At 48.0% G+C, this 20,450-nt stretch overlaps 1 protein-coding gene across 1 annotated transcript in view; it reads right to left on the reverse strand.

The window, feature by feature from the left end:
- LOC114687845 (prolyl endopeptidase) overlaps positions 1-20,450 on the reverse strand; it is a 122,518-nt gene that overhangs the window by 33,128 nt on the left and 68,940 nt on the right. Inside the window, exons 8-12 of the mRNA XM_037200518.1 lie at positions 19,933-20,232; positions 19,129-19,308; positions 9,014-9,087; positions 6,941-7,079; positions 6,692-6,828 (exon numbers count right to left, since the gene is read on the reverse strand). Of these exons, the coding sequence (XP_037056413.1) occupies positions 6,692-6,828; positions 6,941-7,079; positions 9,014-9,087; positions 19,129-19,308; positions 19,933-20,232 (830 nt within the window). The remainder of the gene's footprint in view (positions 1-6,691; positions 6,829-6,940; positions 7,080-9,013; positions 9,088-19,128; positions 19,309-19,932; positions 20,233-20,450) is intronic.

The following is a 20,450-nucleotide window of genomic DNA, read 5'->3' on the forward strand; positions in this document are numbered from 1 at the left end:
AACAAGTATCGATGACAGGCACACCATGCCCCTGATGTTTTCTACTATCTCCAGAATAAAGACACCATGCCTCTGTTTTCTAAGACAGCAAGGTGGAGCCTGAAGTGTACCTGCCTCAGCATCAGCAGAGCTCACCAGCAGAAGCCTTCACATCTCTCAAAAGCCACAGCTCTTAGGGAAATATTAAACTCCCGTAAGCGGCTTTATCACAAATAACAGAAAATTCAGTAATATATGCAGGTATCTGAAATACTAAAAATTTTATACACGTTAGGTAAGGGTGAAGAAATCTACAGCAAGAACAACTGTTACTTCCGGTACTAAGGTTGTGTTCAGTGTGATTCACAACAGTGGCAGCATCGAATGTGAAATACGTACTACTGAGCAATAAACAGGGGCTAAGCCACTGATATTAAATCAGTAGCTGTTTGACTCATTAGCAACACAGTAAAGCAAAATCCCTACAGTGCTGGCCACCGTGTGGTGTCCCACATCTTCCAGGAGAACCGACTGGTTTCCGTACCTGGCACCCTCCCTTATTCTAAGGCATCAGGCACGAGTTGCTGCTTTCCTGGACCAAGGTCAACTCAGACCACAATCATAATCTAAAACAGGTCCATTTCCTTAGAACCAAGTTCAGAGAAACCCAGAGGAAACACAGACCAGAACATTCCATGATGCAGATTTTATTTTCATCTTTTAATGTCATAAACTTTATCATAAGCAAAAACACTACATACCCAAACTAACCAGCTCTAAAGTCCACACAACTCAGTGAATTTCTATACAGTTAGAATAGTCATTTAGAGCAAAGGCTGTGGATTAACATTACATTTTACACTTTCAGTAGCGGATGTATTTTATGTACTAATCCACCACCAACACCAACCAAACAAAAAGGCATGTCGGAACCAGAACTAGAAAAACAATCACTGCATTCAGCCCTCCCTGTCCCCTTATGTTTAGCCTTTGTGTTCTCTTTCCTTCATGTTACACTGTCCCCACGTGTAATTTGTTTACATACAGACTTATGATGGGCCAGATTCCACATATGAAAGAACATGTGCTTTTTTTTTCTTTTCTGAGATTATGTGACCTTTCTTAACATTATACATTCTAAGGGCATCTATTCTCCTGCAAATGTTTAAACTTCATTTTCCCTTAGAGTTGAGGAGTATTTCATTTTATGGCCTTTCATGATCCAGATTATATACGGTTACCCAAGAGGGCTAGCTAAATTCTCAAGGCTTCCTTGATATCTACACGCTATGGCTGTTCTCAGGCTGACACAAAGTGATGCTGTGTTTTAGACATGGAGGAGAAAGTGTGAACAACACTGAAGACAGCACCAACCACAGAGCCAGGGCACAGAGCGCGCTCCTCTACCGTACGGACACAGACCCTTGCCATCCTTCTCGGTGAAGCCACTGTACCACGGCCGACCTTCAGAGACAAGGAGAGACGTGCACTCTGCACAGGAGCATCACACCTTGCTCCGGAATGCTGACGCGCTCCACAAGTCTGTTTACACGGGACTACGTCACCGTACAAGATGAACAACGCAGACGCTGAGGCGACAAACCGAGACCTGACGGCAATTCAGGTGCGGAGTATTTCACAGCGAGTCCAGCACCAGGGAGACCTCAGAGTTCCCCAAAACAATGCCTTCACCCACCCCCCCCAGCAACCTTCAAAAATGTTAATCCTCTCTCTCACTGTGCGTGTGTGTGTGAGTGTGCGTGTGTGCGCGCGCGCGCGTGTTGACGTGCCGAGGAACACACACTGGGGTCAGAGCACAACTTGTGGGAACTGGCTCTCTCCTTCCACGCGTGGGTCAGAGGCCAAACTTGGACTGCCAGGCTTGGCAGCACGCACCTTTACTGGCTGTGCCAACTTGCCACTGCCCTTCCATTTCTAACCACGGCCCAGTTCCACGAACCCAGTGCTACAGAAAGAACAGTATTATCAACAGAGCCACAGTCAGCTCACAAGGACATGGCTGGGCTCTCGATGCTACAGACGCTGTGAGCTTGGAGCTAAAGTTCATGGCATTAAAAAGCTTACTCATGTTTCACAAATATACTCTCTCAGTAGCAGAACCTGTAAGTTAGCATCCACAAATCAGTTATTAGCAAGGTCACAGAAACCTAAATTAAAGAAATGCAAAGCCCAAATCTAATTTAAGAAAACAGATATCCCACTACTTTGACCCTAAGGCATGTTGGTAAGCTCAAACAATCACCTGATGCTAACTTTCAGGGCTAGAGCAAACCCCTGTGAGGATGGTGGTGTGCAGCACAGGCGGCCATCCTGAGGAAGTGTCCTACTAAGCGTAAAGGAGGAGTATACAGGCAGTGACACCATGGCCAAACGCTAACAACCTTACGACTGTCCCATCCCAAGCAAGTCTGCACCTGCTTATAAAACATGGACACTTGGGTTCTACTGATTTATCTTGTCTTTCATAAAACTGTAGAGAAAAGAGTTGGAGTATATTCAGCCACTGGTCCATTTTCAGGTCTATGATTTTTTTTTTTATTTCATTTTAGTCTGAGGGGAAAAAACCAATCTCCCAGCTGGCTGAACCACAATGAGCCTGTGAGAAGCCAGAAAGCGTACTCTGGCTACGCTCCATTTCTTTGTTATGCCCTGCTCAGCCACAGCACACAATTCCATCTACTGATGACACGGGCCAGAGGCACCACAGAATAGTGGGGACTAGAGGCTTAGCTTCTTGAATTGACTGTGAAATTATGGTATCTCACAGCAATGAAAAAGCAGACGCATGCTCTGGATGACAGGGGGCGGCAAACGGTCAGTGATTATAAAAACACTCACACCCCACACCCTCCCCGTCTCCTGACTGCTCTTCACCCCAGCCAGGAACATCTCCACATACAATAGCATCTTTCCCTGGACCACGGCAGTAGCATCCTCAGCTCTTTTCAGATCTTCGTGTTCACCTCTCAGACCCGACTACATTTCCTAGAACAGTTCCCACATACGGAACGGCTGCATTCACAACGTCCCTGGCAGTGCTACAGGTGTGGTATCCACTGATGGACTAACCTTCCCTATTCTTTCACTTTGTTAAAAAAGAAACGGATTACTGGTGATACCTGTAGATAGCTTTTTCAGGCAAGTTCACAAATCTGTTTCCTAAGATGGCGCTGCTAATGATCTTAGCTTCTTTTGAAAAGACTTGGGCAGACATGTTCTAATCACCAGAATATGATTGCCTCACAGTAAAAAGCAGAGGGAATGCTAATCAACCCACCTAAAACTCAGATGAGGAGAGAGATGACAAATTCTTTGAGACTTGTTTCTTGGGTTTTTTGAACAGCAACTTAGACAATTAGTAGAAAAGGTGTTTCTGCTGCTCTTGCTTTTCCCAGGACGGCCACCAGGATGGAGAAAACTGCAGACATTGGCTTTGCTCTGTGTCTGCTGACGAACTCAGCATCAGGCTGTTCACCTTGTCTTTAGCCATGTGTGTTCCCCACCCCCCGCCCCCCGCCCCAGTTTGGCCCTCTGGCCTGCTGTGCCTCTAGAAAGAAGGCAGCTCTAGGATGTAGGAGGTCGTGGACACTATTAGCGGTTGCCAGCCCGCAGGCTACTCCAAGCTTCTGCAGTCACTTACAGATGGCGGAAGAGAGCAGCCCGCGAGGTCTGTTCAGATCACACATGGGATAACTATAAACTCAAGTCATGTGGGACCGAAAGGGCCAATACCCAGGATAAGTGAAAATGAAATGAGTTTTTCTAAACCGCTGCCTTTACTTATCGTTTTACTACACACTGCGAGGGAGCTTTTCATTCGTGCGCAAATCCCTCCCTAGAGCCTGTGATTGACGGCGGGAGGTGACTGCCAAGGGCACCATCAAACTGTGAGCACACCTGCGTCCATCCGCTCTCCGCTGCAGAAACATAAACCCAGACCCCTGCAAACAGGCCTGACAGACCACAAGGGGCAGCAGCAGCATGCTCCCCTCTGCAAGCCAGTACGCTGGCCCAGGCTCCCTAAACATTCACCGCAGGGGCTAGGCATGGCTCAGGGCTGTGAGCACTTGTCCAGCATAGCACAGCCCAAAATGGAAAGAGAAATGTTTTATATTCACCACAAATCTTCTTCCCCCAGAGAAGCAGGTCTAACTATGTGAGAAGGTCCAGCTTTGTGTCATGGAGTGTCAGGGACAGAGGAGTCTCCGAGCTGTGGCATGACACAGGCCCTGGGCAACCAAGAGCACGGTCTCCTGGAAATTCAGCTGCTCTGGTCACACAGCTAAGGGGTTTATATTCCACACAAGCACGTGCTGAGCGCTACAGCATTATCCTCCCGTTTGGAACTGAAAAGAGTACATATACCATCCTCACTGGGGACGCCCAGGCAAGGACCAGAAGGCGGCCTTACGAGAGTCAATGCAACAGCTGACAGGGATACATTTTCTGCAGAGCCACGTTACAAGCATGTGGGGCAGTGACCCACACAGAAGCCCTCCTAAATGTCCAATTGTCCAATGAAGCTAGGTGTCAAACAAGTCCAGCTGACATAAAAAAAATTACACGAACACTAGTTATTTCTATTAAAATAAATAGATTGTGCTCAATCTATGTTACTTCATAATACATGTTACCTTCTGTGGGGCATTTACCCACCAATCCCACAGCTCCCCAGAGTTTTCTTGAGTGCGAGCAGCAGGAAATATTAGATAGAAGGATTTGGATTGTGGAGATAAACAGAAAATACAGGATAGCCTCAAGAGAGCCTGGAACCTATTCCAACAGGCCCTGACTGTCTGCCCCAGGGTTTTTATAGAGACGCCAAGGGGTGGAGCAAAAGACCTCCTCCTCCCCCAGCACAGCCAAGTGCAGACCATCTCAGACACCTGCACTCAGGCCCGTGGTCCTATGTGGACCTGCTGGGTAAAGCCACGAGGAACCTGAAAACGGGCTCCCACAACCTTCTAATAACGCCGAAGGGATACTGAAAACTACTTACAATGGAAACACAGTGGCAGGAAGGCTATGTGACTTACCTAATGTAAGGCAAAGTAAGGCCTGTCTGAAAGTGTCTCTGACTTTACATACTATTCACACAGATCACAATCCAACAAACTCTTTTAAGGGTCCTAACATACTAAATAAGTTAGGACACATATAATGGGTCATGCAGTCTGTGGTGCAGCCATTCAGTCAAAATACCCAGCAGTCAGGCAGTGGATAAGCACATGGGTGTTGCTGCTCTCCAATCATACAGAAGGCCAGCTTGCTAACAGTTAATACAGGACACAGATGGTAAACCACAGTCTTGTACCAAACCCAGTTTCCACCTGTTTTTGTAAATAAAGTTTTACTTACAGTCTCTATCTAGCCATCAACAAGACTAGTTCTAGACAACGGAGGGAATTCACCCCATCATAGTGACTGATGTCAGATGTCATGGGAACGCCCTTGGGAGCGCTCAAGATCCTTGAGTCCAGGATCTACTGCCGTCTTGTCAATGTTCTGGTTCCTGATCTGTAGCCTGTGTGATTCAGCCTTCCAGGTGGGAGTGCCTTTTATTTTAAGCTTCGTTGACATGTTTATTGAATTTTTTTGCACAATGTAATTTTGATTGATTCCCCCCCTGCACCCGTTCCTCCCCACCTCCCTACCCACCCAATTTTATGCTTTTTCTCTTTCTTTAAAACAAAAGCAAAACAAAAAACACACTAATAAACAAAAACAAAACTCTACAAAAACACACACAAAGAAATCAAAACAAACAAACAAAGACCAATATGACATACAAACCAACAAAAATCCCAAACAAAACAAAATGAGGCAAAATGCCTACACAAAACACCACTGAGTTTCTTTGCAGCTGGCCAACTCCTCTTGGACATGGAGGGTACCTGGAAGTGTGGCTAATATACCCAGTGAGATTCCACTGGCAAAAACTGGCTTTTCCTCTGCCAGCATGCACCAACTACAGACAGCTTTCTTCGTTGGGGTAGGACTGTGTGTCCGGGACCTGTGTGGGTCTCATGCATGCTACCACAGTCTCTGTGAGTTTTTATGTGCCTCAGTCCTGTTGTATCTGGAATGGGAGTGCCTCCTGAAACACCCAGCACTCTGGGCAATCTCTCACTGCAAAGGACAGACGTTTTCCATCACGTCAGTCAAACAGCCATTCATTTTTCTGGAAAACTCAACACCCTCAGGGAGCTAAACAAGCCAAAAGGAGAGCCTCACCCTGAAAAGGCAGCGACAGGGGACTGAGGTGCGGTGTCTGAACAACTTTTTCGCTCATCCATTCATCCAGGGGTGCTGCAAGTACCTGCTCTACTGAGCAGAAACACACAGACTTCAGACTGAAGAGGGAGACACGTTACACGGAGCAAATCTCGACAACCTGAGCTTGGCAATCTCTACTTCAAGTAGGCAGACAGACACAGACAAATGGTGCTCATTTCCTGTCAAGAACAGTCATGGGAGCAGAACCCAAAGGCTATGAGGGCAGTAACTCCAGGGCCTCCTGCAGGGCCCTAGGCACCTGGTTCAATGCCTGGAAACAGCAGGAACTCCAAAGATATTTGTCTTCTGTATTACCATAGGTTGCCTCCACGGCTTTTGACAAGGTGGAATGTGAGCAGCAGCCCGAGAGTCACATTCCCCAACTGTCCTGTTAAAGACATCAATTTCTCCATACCTGGATTGTCTGGTAATCAGAAGCATCGATTCCCTTCACCGTCACCTCTCGGAAAACTATGGGTTCCAGTTCCTCTTTGGTAAGATCACAGTGGTAAATGACACCTAGGAGAGGAAGTCTCAGGTTAGCCTCCAAGTCTCATGGAACACAAGGGCCACAAGGATGCTAGGTACTACCCGAGGCTACCAGGCAGGGCCCTAGCCCATCAGCACCCTGGTAGGTGTGTCAAGCAGATGAGAAGAGTCTGACCTGAGCGGTACCCTGGAGGAGCGGAGGTCTCCTCATCAGCACCACTGCCTACTGCCTCCCCCTCCAACACTGTGACCTCACTGTTCACCATTAACGGGATTGCATTTGCAGTCTCCTGGGAGCCACGCCCTGGGAGTTCCTGGAAAGCATTTCCAGAGGTTTCACTGGGGAAGGAAGACTCCCCACAACTGTGGGTGGTGCCATCCCATGGACCGGGGTCCTGGACTGAATATAAGGGGGAAAAGGAGGAAGGCAGCCGAGCACCAGCATTCATCTCTCTCTGCTACCTGATCTGCTCTCGTGTGAGTGAGGAGCCAACTCTCAGGCCTCCCCACTGTCTCAGTTACTTTTAGATTGCTGGAATAAAACACCACGACCAAGGCGACTTACAAAAAGGGTTTAATCTGGCTCAAAGCTTCAGAGGGTTAGAGTTCATGATGGCAGAGTGATGGAACAGTGCAGAGCTCACATCCTGATCCACAACCGTGAGGCAGAGAGAGACTGGGAGTCCCACCAGTCTTCTGAAGCCTCAAAGCCCACCCAGTGACACACCTCCTCCCACAAGGCCACACCTCCTGATCCTTCCCAAACAGTTCCAACCAACTGGGGACCAATCGTTCAAATAAAGGAGCCTATTGGGGACCGTTCTCACTCAAACAACCACACCCACCATGATGGATCACACACATTAAACTGTGAGCTTTCTGTCCAGCATTGTGTCACAGTAACCAGAAGAGTAGCCAACACCAACAGCAACCTAAGCACTCAATGCAGAAGGCTGGCATACGTTGGGGGATCTAAGAAAAGGTAGAATACCAAACTGACCTCAACAGCTTTTCAACCAAGTCAGGTCAGAGGGAATGCCACCCCCTCAAACCCCCCCAAAATGAAAAACTCATCTGCAGTCATTTACCTCAAGGACACTGCTGGGAAGCCCCATGATCTACTCAAGGTCTACAGCCTCTCCGGGGTCTCCTGACCAGTCCCTCTGGGGCTGTGCTACCTGACACACACCCAGCCAAGGACACACACGTAGGCAGCAACCAGGAACCAAAGGTGATCCATCACATGTCATTTCAGAATCAAATTTCCAACTCTTTCCCAGTAATTGTGCATGATTCAAAATAACTAATATGTACCAAGAATTCCAGCATTTAAACCACTAATGAAAATTCTGCTTCCTGAATTTAATACTACCCTCTTAATATTTAAGAATTACTTCAAAGAAACAACTAGACAACGCAGTGCTGTGGTTGAGAGAGTGAGCCAGAGAGGCTGGTACGGAAACAGTTCCTCCTGTACTTTAAACATAACTGTCAAGTGTGAGAAAAATCGGTCCTGGGACCCCAGTGCTTGCTGGGATCCCACGGGACACAGTGAAACCGACTGCTCATGGATTAAAATGGCAGCTCTCTTTCCTCTCAACCTCTCTGTAGGTATTTCTCTAGCAGCTGAGAAACAATATTCTGTATGTATGTATATAACTATATGACAGTGAGTGAGGGTTTTTAAATCAGTACAGGGTACCTACCACACACACACACACACACACACACACACACACACACACCCCTAAATCAGGGAGAAAAAGATGTTCCAAACATTGCAACAAAAACAAGACGGAATAATGAGTAAGCACGTGCCTCGTGATCACCTGATTCGCCTTGATGTCACCATAAATAATGAAGGATTTGGGGGCTAGAATTAAGAGCTCAGACAAGCCACCAGGAACTGGAATTAAATTCCCCAATGAAAGACGGAGAGGAACAGGCAGATTCTACATTGCTGTTTATTCAGATAAGCTGAGATACAATTCTAAAAGCAGAATGAAATGAATACACAACAGAGGCTGGTTATCATTAAAAGGAGTGACCCATACTTCCCTCCATTCTGTATAAAGGCACACAAATGTTTCCATGAAGGAGGGAGGCATAAGCTTGATGGTTTCTATGATAAATGTATGTTATCAATATTCCCTGTGTATAGTCATCTGGGTTAGCCCAGGTTAGTCTACTGCACACTCTTAATACTATAATGTGAACCACTGTAACCTACTGATACATCATGTCTCACCTGATCATGTAGGGAAAGGACAGGGAAAGTGGCCTTGAAGAAAACGTTCTGGACCACAAACAGCAGAGAGCTGTCTAAAAAGTGAATTCAAGATTGAAAGAACTCCATTACGGAAGGAGTGTTTGGCCTTAAGATGTTTCCTGATGAAAGTGATGTCATTACAACAGTAAGATGAAGGCAGGGAGAGCAGCTGGTGTGGGCTGAGGATGGACGGAGACAGGGAGAGCAGCTGGTGTGGGCTGAGGATGGACAGAGACAAAGAGAGCAGCTAGTGTGGGCTGAGGACAGAGACAAGGAGAGCAGCTGGTGTGGGCTGAGGACGGAGACAAGGAGAGCAGCTGGTGTGGGCTGAGGATGGACAGAGACAAGGAGAGCAGCTGGTGTGGGCTGAGGACAGAGACAAGGAGAGCAGCTGGTGTGGGCTGAGGATGGAGACAAGGAGAGCAGCTGGTGTGGGCTGAGGATGGACAGAGACAAGGAGAGCAGCTGGTGTGGGCTGAGGATGGACAGAGACAAGAGAGAGCAGCTGGTGTGGGCTGAGGATGGACAGAGACAAGGAGAGCAGCTGGTGTGGGCTGAGGATGGACAGAGACAAGGAGAGCAGCTGGTGTGGGCTGAGGATGGACAGAGACAAGGAGAGAAAAAAAAAAAGAGCAGCTGGTGTGGGCTGAGGATGGACAGAGACAAGGAGAGCAGCTGGTGTGGGCTGAGATGGACAGAGACAAGGAGAGCAGCTGGTGTGGGCTGAGGATGGACAGAGACAAGGAGAGCAGCTGGTGTGGGCTGAGGACAGAGACAAGGAGAGCAGCTGGTGTGGGCTGGAGGACAGAGACAAGGAGAGCAGCTGGTGTGGGCTGAGGACAGAGACAAGGAGAGCAGCTGGTGTGGGCTGAGGACAGAGACAAGGAGAGCAGCTGGTGTGGGCTGAGGATGGACAGAGACAAGGAGAGCAGCTGGTGTGGGCTGAGGACAGAGACAAGGAGAGCAGCTGGTGTGGGCTGAGGATGGACAGAGACAAGGAGAGCAGCTGGTGTGGGCTGAGGACAGAGACAAGGAGAGCAGCTGGTGTGGGCTGAGGATGGACAGAGACAAGGAGAGCAGCTGGTGTGGGCTGAGGACAGAGACAAGGAGAGCAGCTGGTGTGGGCGAGGACAAGGAGAGCAGCTGTGTGGGCTAGAGGACAGAGACAAGGAGAGCAGCTGGTGTGGGCTGAGGACAGAGACAGAGGGTGACTTGTGAGAGCAGACTGGTTGTTGGGAAAGCTGCCTATTGGTTAGAGTGAGAAACAGAGACAATTGAAGGCAGCTGGTGTGGGCTGCCACGGATGGACAGTATGTATCACCATGGATATGATTGCGCAGCATCCCCAGGTGTGCGGGGTAAGAAACCACCCGAGGAGAAAAAAGCGTCATGTCTTTAAAGGTGTGGACTGTGATGGTATCAGAGCACATTGAGTCACGCAGCTCGGATAGTGGCTCTTCGAGAGACATGTGTTCTTCAACATTTTTTTAATATTCATATAAAATATAAATAATGGAGATGCAGCTTGGTTTGGTGGGGGGGTTGGACTTAAATGGGGAGGGACGGACAGAGACAAGGAGAGCAGATCTTGGGATAGATAAGCAAAACTGAAGGAAAAATATGGACATGAGACAAGGAGAGCAGCTGGGTTAAAAAACCATTTGTGTGGGCTAGATGGACAGAGCCACACGCAGCTGACGGTGTGGGGACTGAGGAACTGTGAACAGAGACAGAGATTTGTTTGTCTCGAGCACAGCATTATTGTTGTGGAAGTGACTTGTGCAGCGTGATGTGGACTTAAGCGAGAGCAGCTGGTTGTGGGCTGAGAACGAGAGACAAGGAGAGCAGCTGTGTGTGGCTGAGGACAGGAGACAAGAGAGCAGCTTGTGCTTTAGGCCTACCGAAAGGTGAGGATGGACTAGGTAGAGGCTCTTATGCTGATGTGAATGCATTTGTTGCATGCACTATGCGCTGAGTAATGGTGAGTAGAGAGGGAGTTATGGTTAAGATGACACGACTGGGATAGAGGAAAGCGCTGGGAAAGAGGGCACAAGAGAGAGATTTTATCTGACCGGACATTCTATTCTTCTGCTTATAGCTAGTTATGAGGTCTTACATGTTTGGGTTCGGTGAGTAACTCACGGTAAGGGTATCGTATCTGGCGATATTTATAGTTCCATGGGCTGGATTTTAACTGGCATTTTGCGTATAAAAAAAGGAGAGTAAGTAGTAGAGAGAGGAGCACAACAACGAGGAGAAGCCAAAGCTCTGTAAAAAGTTTTTTTCTTTTTTTCCCCAAAACAAGGTGAAAGGCTTTTTTCTTTTTCTTTTTTCCGTTTTTTTTTTTTTTTTTTTTTAGGTTTTCGAGACAGGGTTTCTCTGTGTAGCTTTGCGCCTTTCCTGAACTCAGTGGGGAGCCCAGGCTGGCTCGTCTAAACTTCGATTCAGCATGATCCTGCCTTTGCTTCTTCTTGCTCTTCTTCTTGATTTTGCTTTTTTGGATATATAGCTGTGCGTCCCACCGTGCCCGCATGGGATAATGGCTTTGTTGTGCTCTCTGTGTCACCATACCAGAGCCACACCCTAGCCAAGAACGGAATGCATAAAGCATATTCTGGTAACAAAGCAAAACTCCAAATTGATCAACTTTATAGTTCAAAATAACAATCCTCATAATTGGTTCGATTCCCTACCCTCCAACGCCTGAGCTCGCCCACAACACAAGTAGCAGAGAGTGTAGGAAAGGTCACCGTTCAACGATCTAACAGTCCCTGGTCTTAGATCAATGGACCTGTCACAGGGTTATGTCCACTGTGTTCCTGGTCCACACATGTTAAACGGCTGACTGGGGCGTGTGGTGTGTGTAAACCCAAGGAATGCGTATTTTGAGCGAGAGAACTGCAACACAGAGGAGCATGTCACAAAACTGAGACTCGTGAGAGACTTGCCACAGAGGGGGTTCCTTGGACCCTGTTTATTTTCGTTATCTCTACTTTTTACTGTGGAATGCACAGTCAACTATGAAATCCTAGCTAGTAAAAATGAATTGGTTTAGATCATATTCATATGTAGCTGGCAACAAAACGTGGAAGTTGTTTTTTTTGGGTTGTATCCATATATTAATCATCTCAGGCTCTGACTAACTGAACCCTCAGACAGAAAAATTTGACGTTAGAGGAATGAGCTCCAAGTGCTAAACAGACTGAAGGCGGAACAGCGAACACTTCCCTGTACTTTGTCACATTTAAACTCGCTGCCTCAAACCCCCAAAATGTGATGATGCGGATATTTCTCTCAGTATTGTAGGCCTCTATCTATGCTTATAACACCGGTAGGAACGCTTTCTTTGACACTATGGACTTGATAGGGACTGACTATTAGCCATCGTTTGAAGGCCGTATTATAGAACCAGCGGACTGAGGTCTGAAAACTCCATTTCTAGTTTTCTCATTGTATCGAGAGGTATTCATATAAACAGAGGGGGCGGAGAGGGGAAACTTTTGCGATAGGAAGAGTGCGAGAGCTGAGGACAGAGTATCAAACGGAAAATTATGAGAGCGATTTTTACAGATTCATAATTGGTAAAGGCGTGTAAGTTCTTTGTGTTATGACAGCCCCAGATACGCACAAAGGCACTAGACTAGAACCACACATTATTCTGTTCTCAGATTCCACCCTGGGGCGCCAACCAGCCACACCGGAACAACGACCAATGTTCATATCATGCCGTTGTGCACAAAAAAGAGAAACAATTATCTGCACCATCTGGGCTAGAGACAAAGATTGGTGCTTCTTCCCTGCACGCTCATTTAATGGAGGTCGATTTATGCTCCTGGGGGTTCTCCTCTTGGCTGAAATGATTACACTACGCTACATCAACAGGCCCAACCAACCCCACACCAACAAAACCCAAAACCCCCCCGCTACACTACGCCGCACAAACCGCGCTCACCTACACCGTCACCAAAAGAAGAGCACCTGACGAACTTAAAAACTCTCAAAACATACTACAACTCACCGACTATTTATGTGATTCTTTCTCTTCTGCCTCTGTCTCATCCAACCACCTCTCTGTAACATCTCATTTTTTAACCATTATAATCCTACAACCACCGAACCCCACAATGGACCACCCCATGAACGAACCAAAACCAATCTGAACACCGCCCCTAACAATAAACCACCAACCCACCACACCCCGCTGACCACACCAGAGAGCCCTCTCACCAGAGGATTATTATAGAAGGAGGATGGGATACCGTGACAGTTTTCGGAGTAGCAAACAACCAACTCCACTCGACACTCCAAGCCCAACATACGTTGAGCTTACCTATAGAGCCCTCTCACTAGCCAAACCCACCGCACAATACCACTACCCAAACCACCCAAACAAGCCCCCGTACAAGAATCAGACCAACCCACAGCCCCAAATCAAACTTTTTTCTATAAGCCAACATCCATTGTTCTCCCTAATAAGGAACCATTAGCCTCTTCATAACCCATCCTCTCCGCGAAGGCACACCTAGCTCCCCATCAACCGCACATACCTCCTCCACACCCCCCCCCTGCCCCCGCAGCACACACTCACAACCCGCACCTCCCTCTCACCCAACACCAACTTAACCATGAAACCAGATTTTTTAATGAGCGGAGGATCACCCTCTATCCATGTCTTGTCACAACCCATATACACCCCAGAATCCCATATACACTCATTGACTGGCCTCAGCAACTTCTAAACATTATGGACTCGCGTTGGTTTACCAATAACAACCCCCCCCAGGGCAGGAACTACAAGACAAAAACCCCCGCAGCACCACCACCTTTAAACCCGGCCCCATTTTGAAACGGCATCACTGCAATCCTGGTCACATCCAAGGACCATCCGCGTTCACCCCGTTTCCACCAACCCAATAAAACCCCTCCGCCCCAAACCCCCCCACGAAAACCCCAGTTACTCACACCCAAGGAAATTTTTTCCCAGTTTTTAATCACTAATGGTGGTGACCAGATCAGGGAGGGACCAGGAGATATGCTGCCCAAGGAGAGATACGATGATGTTCTGGGAAAAGGGGGAGGTAGGTCAAACACCCACGAACACTGCACACGCCCCACGACACCACAGGAACCACACCCGCATAGCCTCCCGAAGAAAGACGAACAATATATATTTCCAGTCCATTTTTTTGAGCAAAAAACAATAGAAACATTTTATATAGTATAGGCTTTAACGCGATTTGACCACATATATACGCCCCAAAACCCCGCATCACCGCCTACATCACACCTAACCAAAAAAAACACTGCAGACAGACTCCTGCAGTGTGTGCTATAAACTTAATAACTAGCTAAAAATCTAGCTACAATTCTATATCAACGTATTTTTGTGTTTGTAGAGAGAGAGAAACCCAATAAAAGTCACACCAAAGCAAGATGAATATCTCGACCCTAGGCCCCCACAAACACTCAGCACGCACAAGCCCACTTAAACAGACCCACATCCTACCTTTACTCCTAACACCCAACCCACCACCATGCGAAAAACCACGAACTACCCCATGCCCAGCCCGAGCTGTCACACAACCATCCCTCCCATCTTTGAAGCAACAACCACGCCTCCCCCACCTCCCAGACAGCATGCGAGATCCAATTGGACTAACATCACGTTCATTTCTATGTTTTTCACTAGTTCGGGAACTACAGCTTATTCTGAGGGATTCTGTAGCTGGGTATGGCTGTTCATGGGGTTTGTCATGTGTTCACCTACACTGTGAGTTTTGCTGCAGTATCAAGGCCGTAGAATAAGGGTTAGCTCTTTTACGGTCCCCCCAAGGGTTTTCAGCCCGCCCAACCCCCAAAAAACAAAAAAAACAAAATCTTTTTTTTTTTTTTCTGCCCCACCCATCGGGAAAAGGCGTGGGGGGGGCCCCTCCTTGGGTTTTTTCCCCCCCTTTATCTTGTCTTTCCCTTCTCCCAATTTTTTTGGAAAGGGGGAAACCCCCCTTATTTTTTATTAAATATAAAATGAGGGGGAGGTTAAATCAAAAACACCCAAAACAAACCCAACCACCCAACAACCCCAAAAACCACCACCGCCCCTCCACCCCTCTCCACCCAACAAAACAAGCCCACCACCCCAACGCCCCCAAAGGCAAAAAAAAAAAGGGGCCCCCTTTTTTCCCCCTTTCCCATTTAATTTTTTAAAAAAATTTTGCGGGGGTTTTCTTCCTGGTGCAAGATTATATTTTTTATTTTTGGGTCTTTTCTTATCAAAAGTTTAATTAAACAGCAGAAGGGTTTAAAAAGGTCAAAGCGGTTTACAAAAAAACTCAACACTTGTTCTTTGGTCCCATTCTTTCTCTTTCTTTTGTTTTTCATAATAGTGGGGCGTAGGGGGGGGGGCACGTGAGAACAGGAATTGTAAAAAGCTGTGTTCGTTCTCTCACCCAGTTCTTAAACTCTGAGTTAGGGAAGATTTTCCAAGAAGATAAGAGATAACAGAATTAATATAAATAATATACTCTACCAGTTGGGGTGTCTGAAAACCTGACTCTCTCCCCTCTCGTAAGCGAGCTCTGTCACAGTCTCCAGCCCCTGTTAGGTACAAACATCATTTCCATAGTTGAACCTCCATGTTTGCGCAGAAAAGAAAACTCCAGCCTGAGGGGACACGCCACAAAAGAATACACAACTCCCTCCCAGGAGACAGAAAGACAGTGAACGAGGTAGAGACTCGGGAGTCCTGAGCGGACTTTTTGCGATACTTTGAAAAAAAAAAAAAAAGGGAAGGAAGAGGACAAAACAGCTGTAGCCCACCACGCCTGCTCCTGCCACCTCCAGTGGGTAAAAGGTCTTGGCAGTGAGAGCACTGGTTGTAGGTACTTGCAAAAAGACGAAATGCGAGAGCAGTGTTAAAACTTCTATCTATAAGTGGGGAGATTTGTGCCCCCGCCCCAAAGGAAGGCACGGAAGACCAAGGGAAGAATAAAATGAGACGCTGACGACGATTAGCCAGCCGAGGGGCACTCTGAAATGCCACGGAGAGAAAACCAGATGCCACTTTGAAAATCAGAGAACAAGTCACTCACTTAACTGGACAGCAGCGCTGAAGCCCTCGGCGTGTGCCATCAGGACACTTCCAAAGCTGTTTTGGGATCGTTTTAACCCCGCCCCCAGTCTTCGGCAGGGTGACAGCTGCCACGTCCACCTTTGGCACTCACTATGACAACACAACACACAACAAAACGAAGCTCAGGCTTGAGAACTATGGAGTGTTTAGGCTGCATGAGTCCTGCGGACCGGACACTAGACACGTGGCTGCAAGTATCCCTGATGCAAACCAGAGCAGCAGGGTATTCTGAAGGCCCATGTGTGAAGGCGTGGTCCTCAGCCCATGGGGCCAGGGGAGAAGGTAGAACCTTCCAAAGCGGAAGGAAGTTAGTTATATGGGACCGTGTCCTGGAAGATGTGAGGCACCCCACCCTCCCTCCTCCTCCTGGTTTACTTCTGATGGTGTGGAGGTTAAGTTAGAATTCCCACTATGGCTCACCAGAAGCAACAGAGCAAATTCGCCACGGACAGGAACCTCTGAAACTCTGAGTCAGAACAAGGCTTTCCCTCATATAAGGTGATTGGCTCAGTCAAAATAACAGGAAGAAATGAAAATACCTACATACCTATCTTATATTTGATATCATGCTATAAGGATAAAGAGAGGGAAAGAACAAAGTCAAGTCATATTCCATGTATATAAGAGTGTTCCATAATTCTGTACTTAGTACAGACATGTACTAAGCCCTCAGTGTATCATCAGAAACCCTGCAAGGTCCTGGAGACACAAGCAGGGGACTGAGATCACTCTGGCACAGACGCACCTGTGACCACACAACAGAAAAATGTGGACGTAAATGCTACAGGCTGAGGACCCAAGACAAGTACGAGCTCTTTAGCAAGGAATGAGTTTTGTCTGGAGTGCAGGGGTGTGGAAGTGCGGGGTGGGGTGGGAGGGCTTCCAGGGACAAAGCCAGAGTGAAGGCAGCGGAGCGGACTCCAGGCAAGTCTGAGGGAGTGAGGATCCTGAGGGGCAGACGGGAACGCCGTCAAGACAGGCAATCCATTTAGTTTCGGGGGACGGTGATGTGCTGGTGGTCTGTCTTGAGGCATCTGGTGAGCTGTGGGGAAGTGGGGGCCTGGTTAGCCACTGGTGAGGAGGCAGCTGAGTGGAAGCCCAGGTAAGGACAGTGCAGGATGATGCAGCTGACAGGTAAATGCACAATAAAGGATGTCTGCAGAAGGCTGGAGGGAAATAAGAGGTACATCACCGGGACACGTCAGGAAGAACCTCGGGGACAAAGCCAGGAGCCAAGTGAAGATACAGACTCCACGTTACAGGGCCTCCTAGCCTGGTTTCAGTTTCTGTGAAAAACACCATGACCAAAACCACCTTAGGGAGGCAAGGCTTTCCTTGGCCTGCAGGTTACAGTCTGTGACTGCAGGAAAGCAAGGGCAGGAACCTGTCTAGAACTGGCACCATCCACAGTGGGCTTTTGATCTTCCTCTATCAACTAGCAATCAAGAAAATGTCCCATTGACAAGCCCACATGCCAGCGGGAACCGTTCCTCAATTTAGGTTCTCTCTTTCCAAGAGTGTCAAGTGGACACAGGGATGTGGAGAGTGAGGGAAAGAGGTCAGCTCTTCCCACGGCCCAGGCAGGAGCTCAGCGCTCAGAAGCAGAGCTATACAGAGAGCATGAGAGCATGGGGAAGGAAGGGGCAGAACGGCAGACACAGAAGCCAGCCGGAAGCAGGGACATGCCACCCACAGCCAGGGATGAAGTCACAGGACAGAAAGCCACGGACCAGACAGACTGAAAGGTCAAGCTTTCCTTGGGTTTAATGGTGCTGTTCTTGACATTGCTTATTTTCGTAACCCAAGAAACTGGTAATTCACACTGAGAACGTGAGTACTTATTTCTGAGAACATCAAGACACTGGCCACAGGGAGGACCGTCAGGGCATCGATCTTGGGTGGCTTTGAGTACTGCACAAACTTTTCCGAAGCCAAAGCTAACTAAGAATTCACAAATCCAAAAGTAGCTTGCTTTGGAGGGGCTCCATTCAGCAGCACAGCTCATGTGCTCATGTGACTTACTGCTCTAAAGAAAGCAGCGTGGGGGGAATGGAGTAAATTACAGCCGTCAGAGAATAATCGAGCTGTGCTAACCACGAGAACATCCACATTATACAAGAGACCAAGTGAGTAGGCAAAGGACAGGAGCTTTGTAGCGTGTCATAAATAAAAGCTCTGACTTTGTAGCTGTCCTTTGAGTCTGCTCTGGACTGTCTTCTCAATCGGGCATTCCGCGCTGCTGGTGTACCGAAGGCTTGGCTTCTGTGAAAGTGACGAGCGCAGAGAATATTGCAGGCTTCCCTCCTGGCCTAAAGAGCCTACAGCGGGACATCTGTCACCCCCAATCTCCAGCCATTATCTTCACTTCATTAAATTTATAAATGAGAACGGATGTGTTTTCACACAACGGTAGGAAATTCAGATGGCTAGGAAACATTGACAGCATCCACGAAGACTCCTTCTACAAGAATTACCACTCCAACCTAAGTTGTGCCTAAAAAATTACCAGGGCACCTACACAAAGCCTTAGGCGTCCACAGGATCCTTTAGACACCCACACATGCGGTCAACCACAGAGTAGGGCTGAGCATGGTCCCCCGGCAGTGCTCCTGGCTACACCCACCCCGTGTGGATGGTTCTGCCTCAGTGCAGACAGACGTCATCTGGCTCTCGAAGTAACACTGAAAGGGTTTTGGCCTGAGGATGCTCAAGGGAATGAAACGGTCCAGCACCTTCTCTACAACTTGTGACGGACGCAGCATCCAAATAGAGAAGAAGGCCAGAGTAGATGCTTTTGAGGAAGACAGGAAGGTACTCCTGTACGCTATAAGTGTCTCTCCCCATGCTGAGTAGCAGGGTTAATCTTTTCTATTTACTGAAGCTTGGGAGAGACAAAGCACTACCCTGACTACCGCCTGGCATGCCTACACTGTGGCAGGATCAGGGAGGCACGGTCAGCTGCCACCTTCATGGAAAACCCGGGCTGAGCTGCGGCTCTCGAGCTGCAGGTGTGGATTCTGCAGGGAAGAGCGGTGGGGCTGTCTTGGGGTGTGCCTGACACTGGCTTGGGGGTGGAGGGGTAGCCCAACGCCCAAGGCTGGGGGGGAAGCCCAAGCAAACTCAGCTTCCTCAAGAACCACAGAGGCTGTAGAAAAAAGACACAGTGAGAAATCCTGAGGTCAGCTCTCCGCCGTCCACTCCAGCATTATCAGAAATTTCGGCCAAACCTGGTGGACAGGGAGGAGTTTCTCACAGGTCTGGATGTGAACCTGGGTCTGCATGGCTGCACACACGTGTAATGCACTGGAGAACACGTTGCAGGCGTGCTCTGGCTGAGAAGGGGCTGTTCTGCAGCCTGGGCGTGGCTCTTCGCTACATATGAGGCACTTCTGAACGGCCTCAGAGTTCCTCAGTCAACCTACCGTAGATGCTCACTTCCCACAAGCAGACTCTTCATTGGTACATTGAAGGACTGAACTCTTCTGTGTAAAAACCTCTCTCCAGACTAGTGAGTCGTCTAGATAAATTCAGTTTTCATGCACTTATTTGTAAGTCAGCATATCATTTTCAATCAAATGAGTAAGTGCCTATGGCAGCTTTCAATTAAATATAGGGGCAGTCTATTCTCTTGTCTAGCAAGATGGCTAGAAACCCACCCTCATATTTACAAGAGGTAGAAACCAACAGCCAAAGGTGATACAAAGCTTTCTGTCAGGAGCTGTCACTCTTTTTCAGACAATGTGTACTATTTAAGCACGACGTTCCTAATAATCACAAGCCAAAGGTTCTGCACTGACGCACCAGTCACCAGACCGTGAAGTGGACCAACCTGTCGATGTTCTCACAGGCACGCTTTCCAAGCAGCCTCTGTCCTTACCTAAGACATCTTTCTCATGCTCTGGAACAAGCACTTTCCACTTGGACTCGTCAGGGTCCGTGAAGTCGATGTTGATCAGACGATAATTAGGAGAATTGCGGTTCGTCTTGAATGTGAACACTGTCCCCTCGTTGGTGACGTAGTCATATTCTCCTTCAAAGTTGTCTATCAGTTTTACCCAGTTCAGAATTCCTGGGAAGAGACAAGGCATTCCTGTCACCTCTGATATTGTAAGAAAGGATGCCGGTTTCTGTGTAGGGAGGTGAGGGACTCTTTCCTTTCTATAAAGCTCAAGACACAGATGGTACTGGAAGCTCCAACACGCAGGAATGAGCAGGGGCTAGCTATGAGTGGACGCCAAGGAGCGCTTGAAAACTCTGGTGCTAAGGGGAGACTGTAAGACCTCGTCT

Source organism: Peromyscus leucopus, chromosome 8a (genome assembly GCF_004664715.2).
Source record: "Peromyscus leucopus breed LL Stock chromosome 8a, UCI_PerLeu_2.1, whole genome shotgun sequence".
Taxonomy (NCBI): domain Eukaryota; kingdom Metazoa; phylum Chordata; class Mammalia; order Rodentia; family Cricetidae; genus Peromyscus; species Peromyscus leucopus.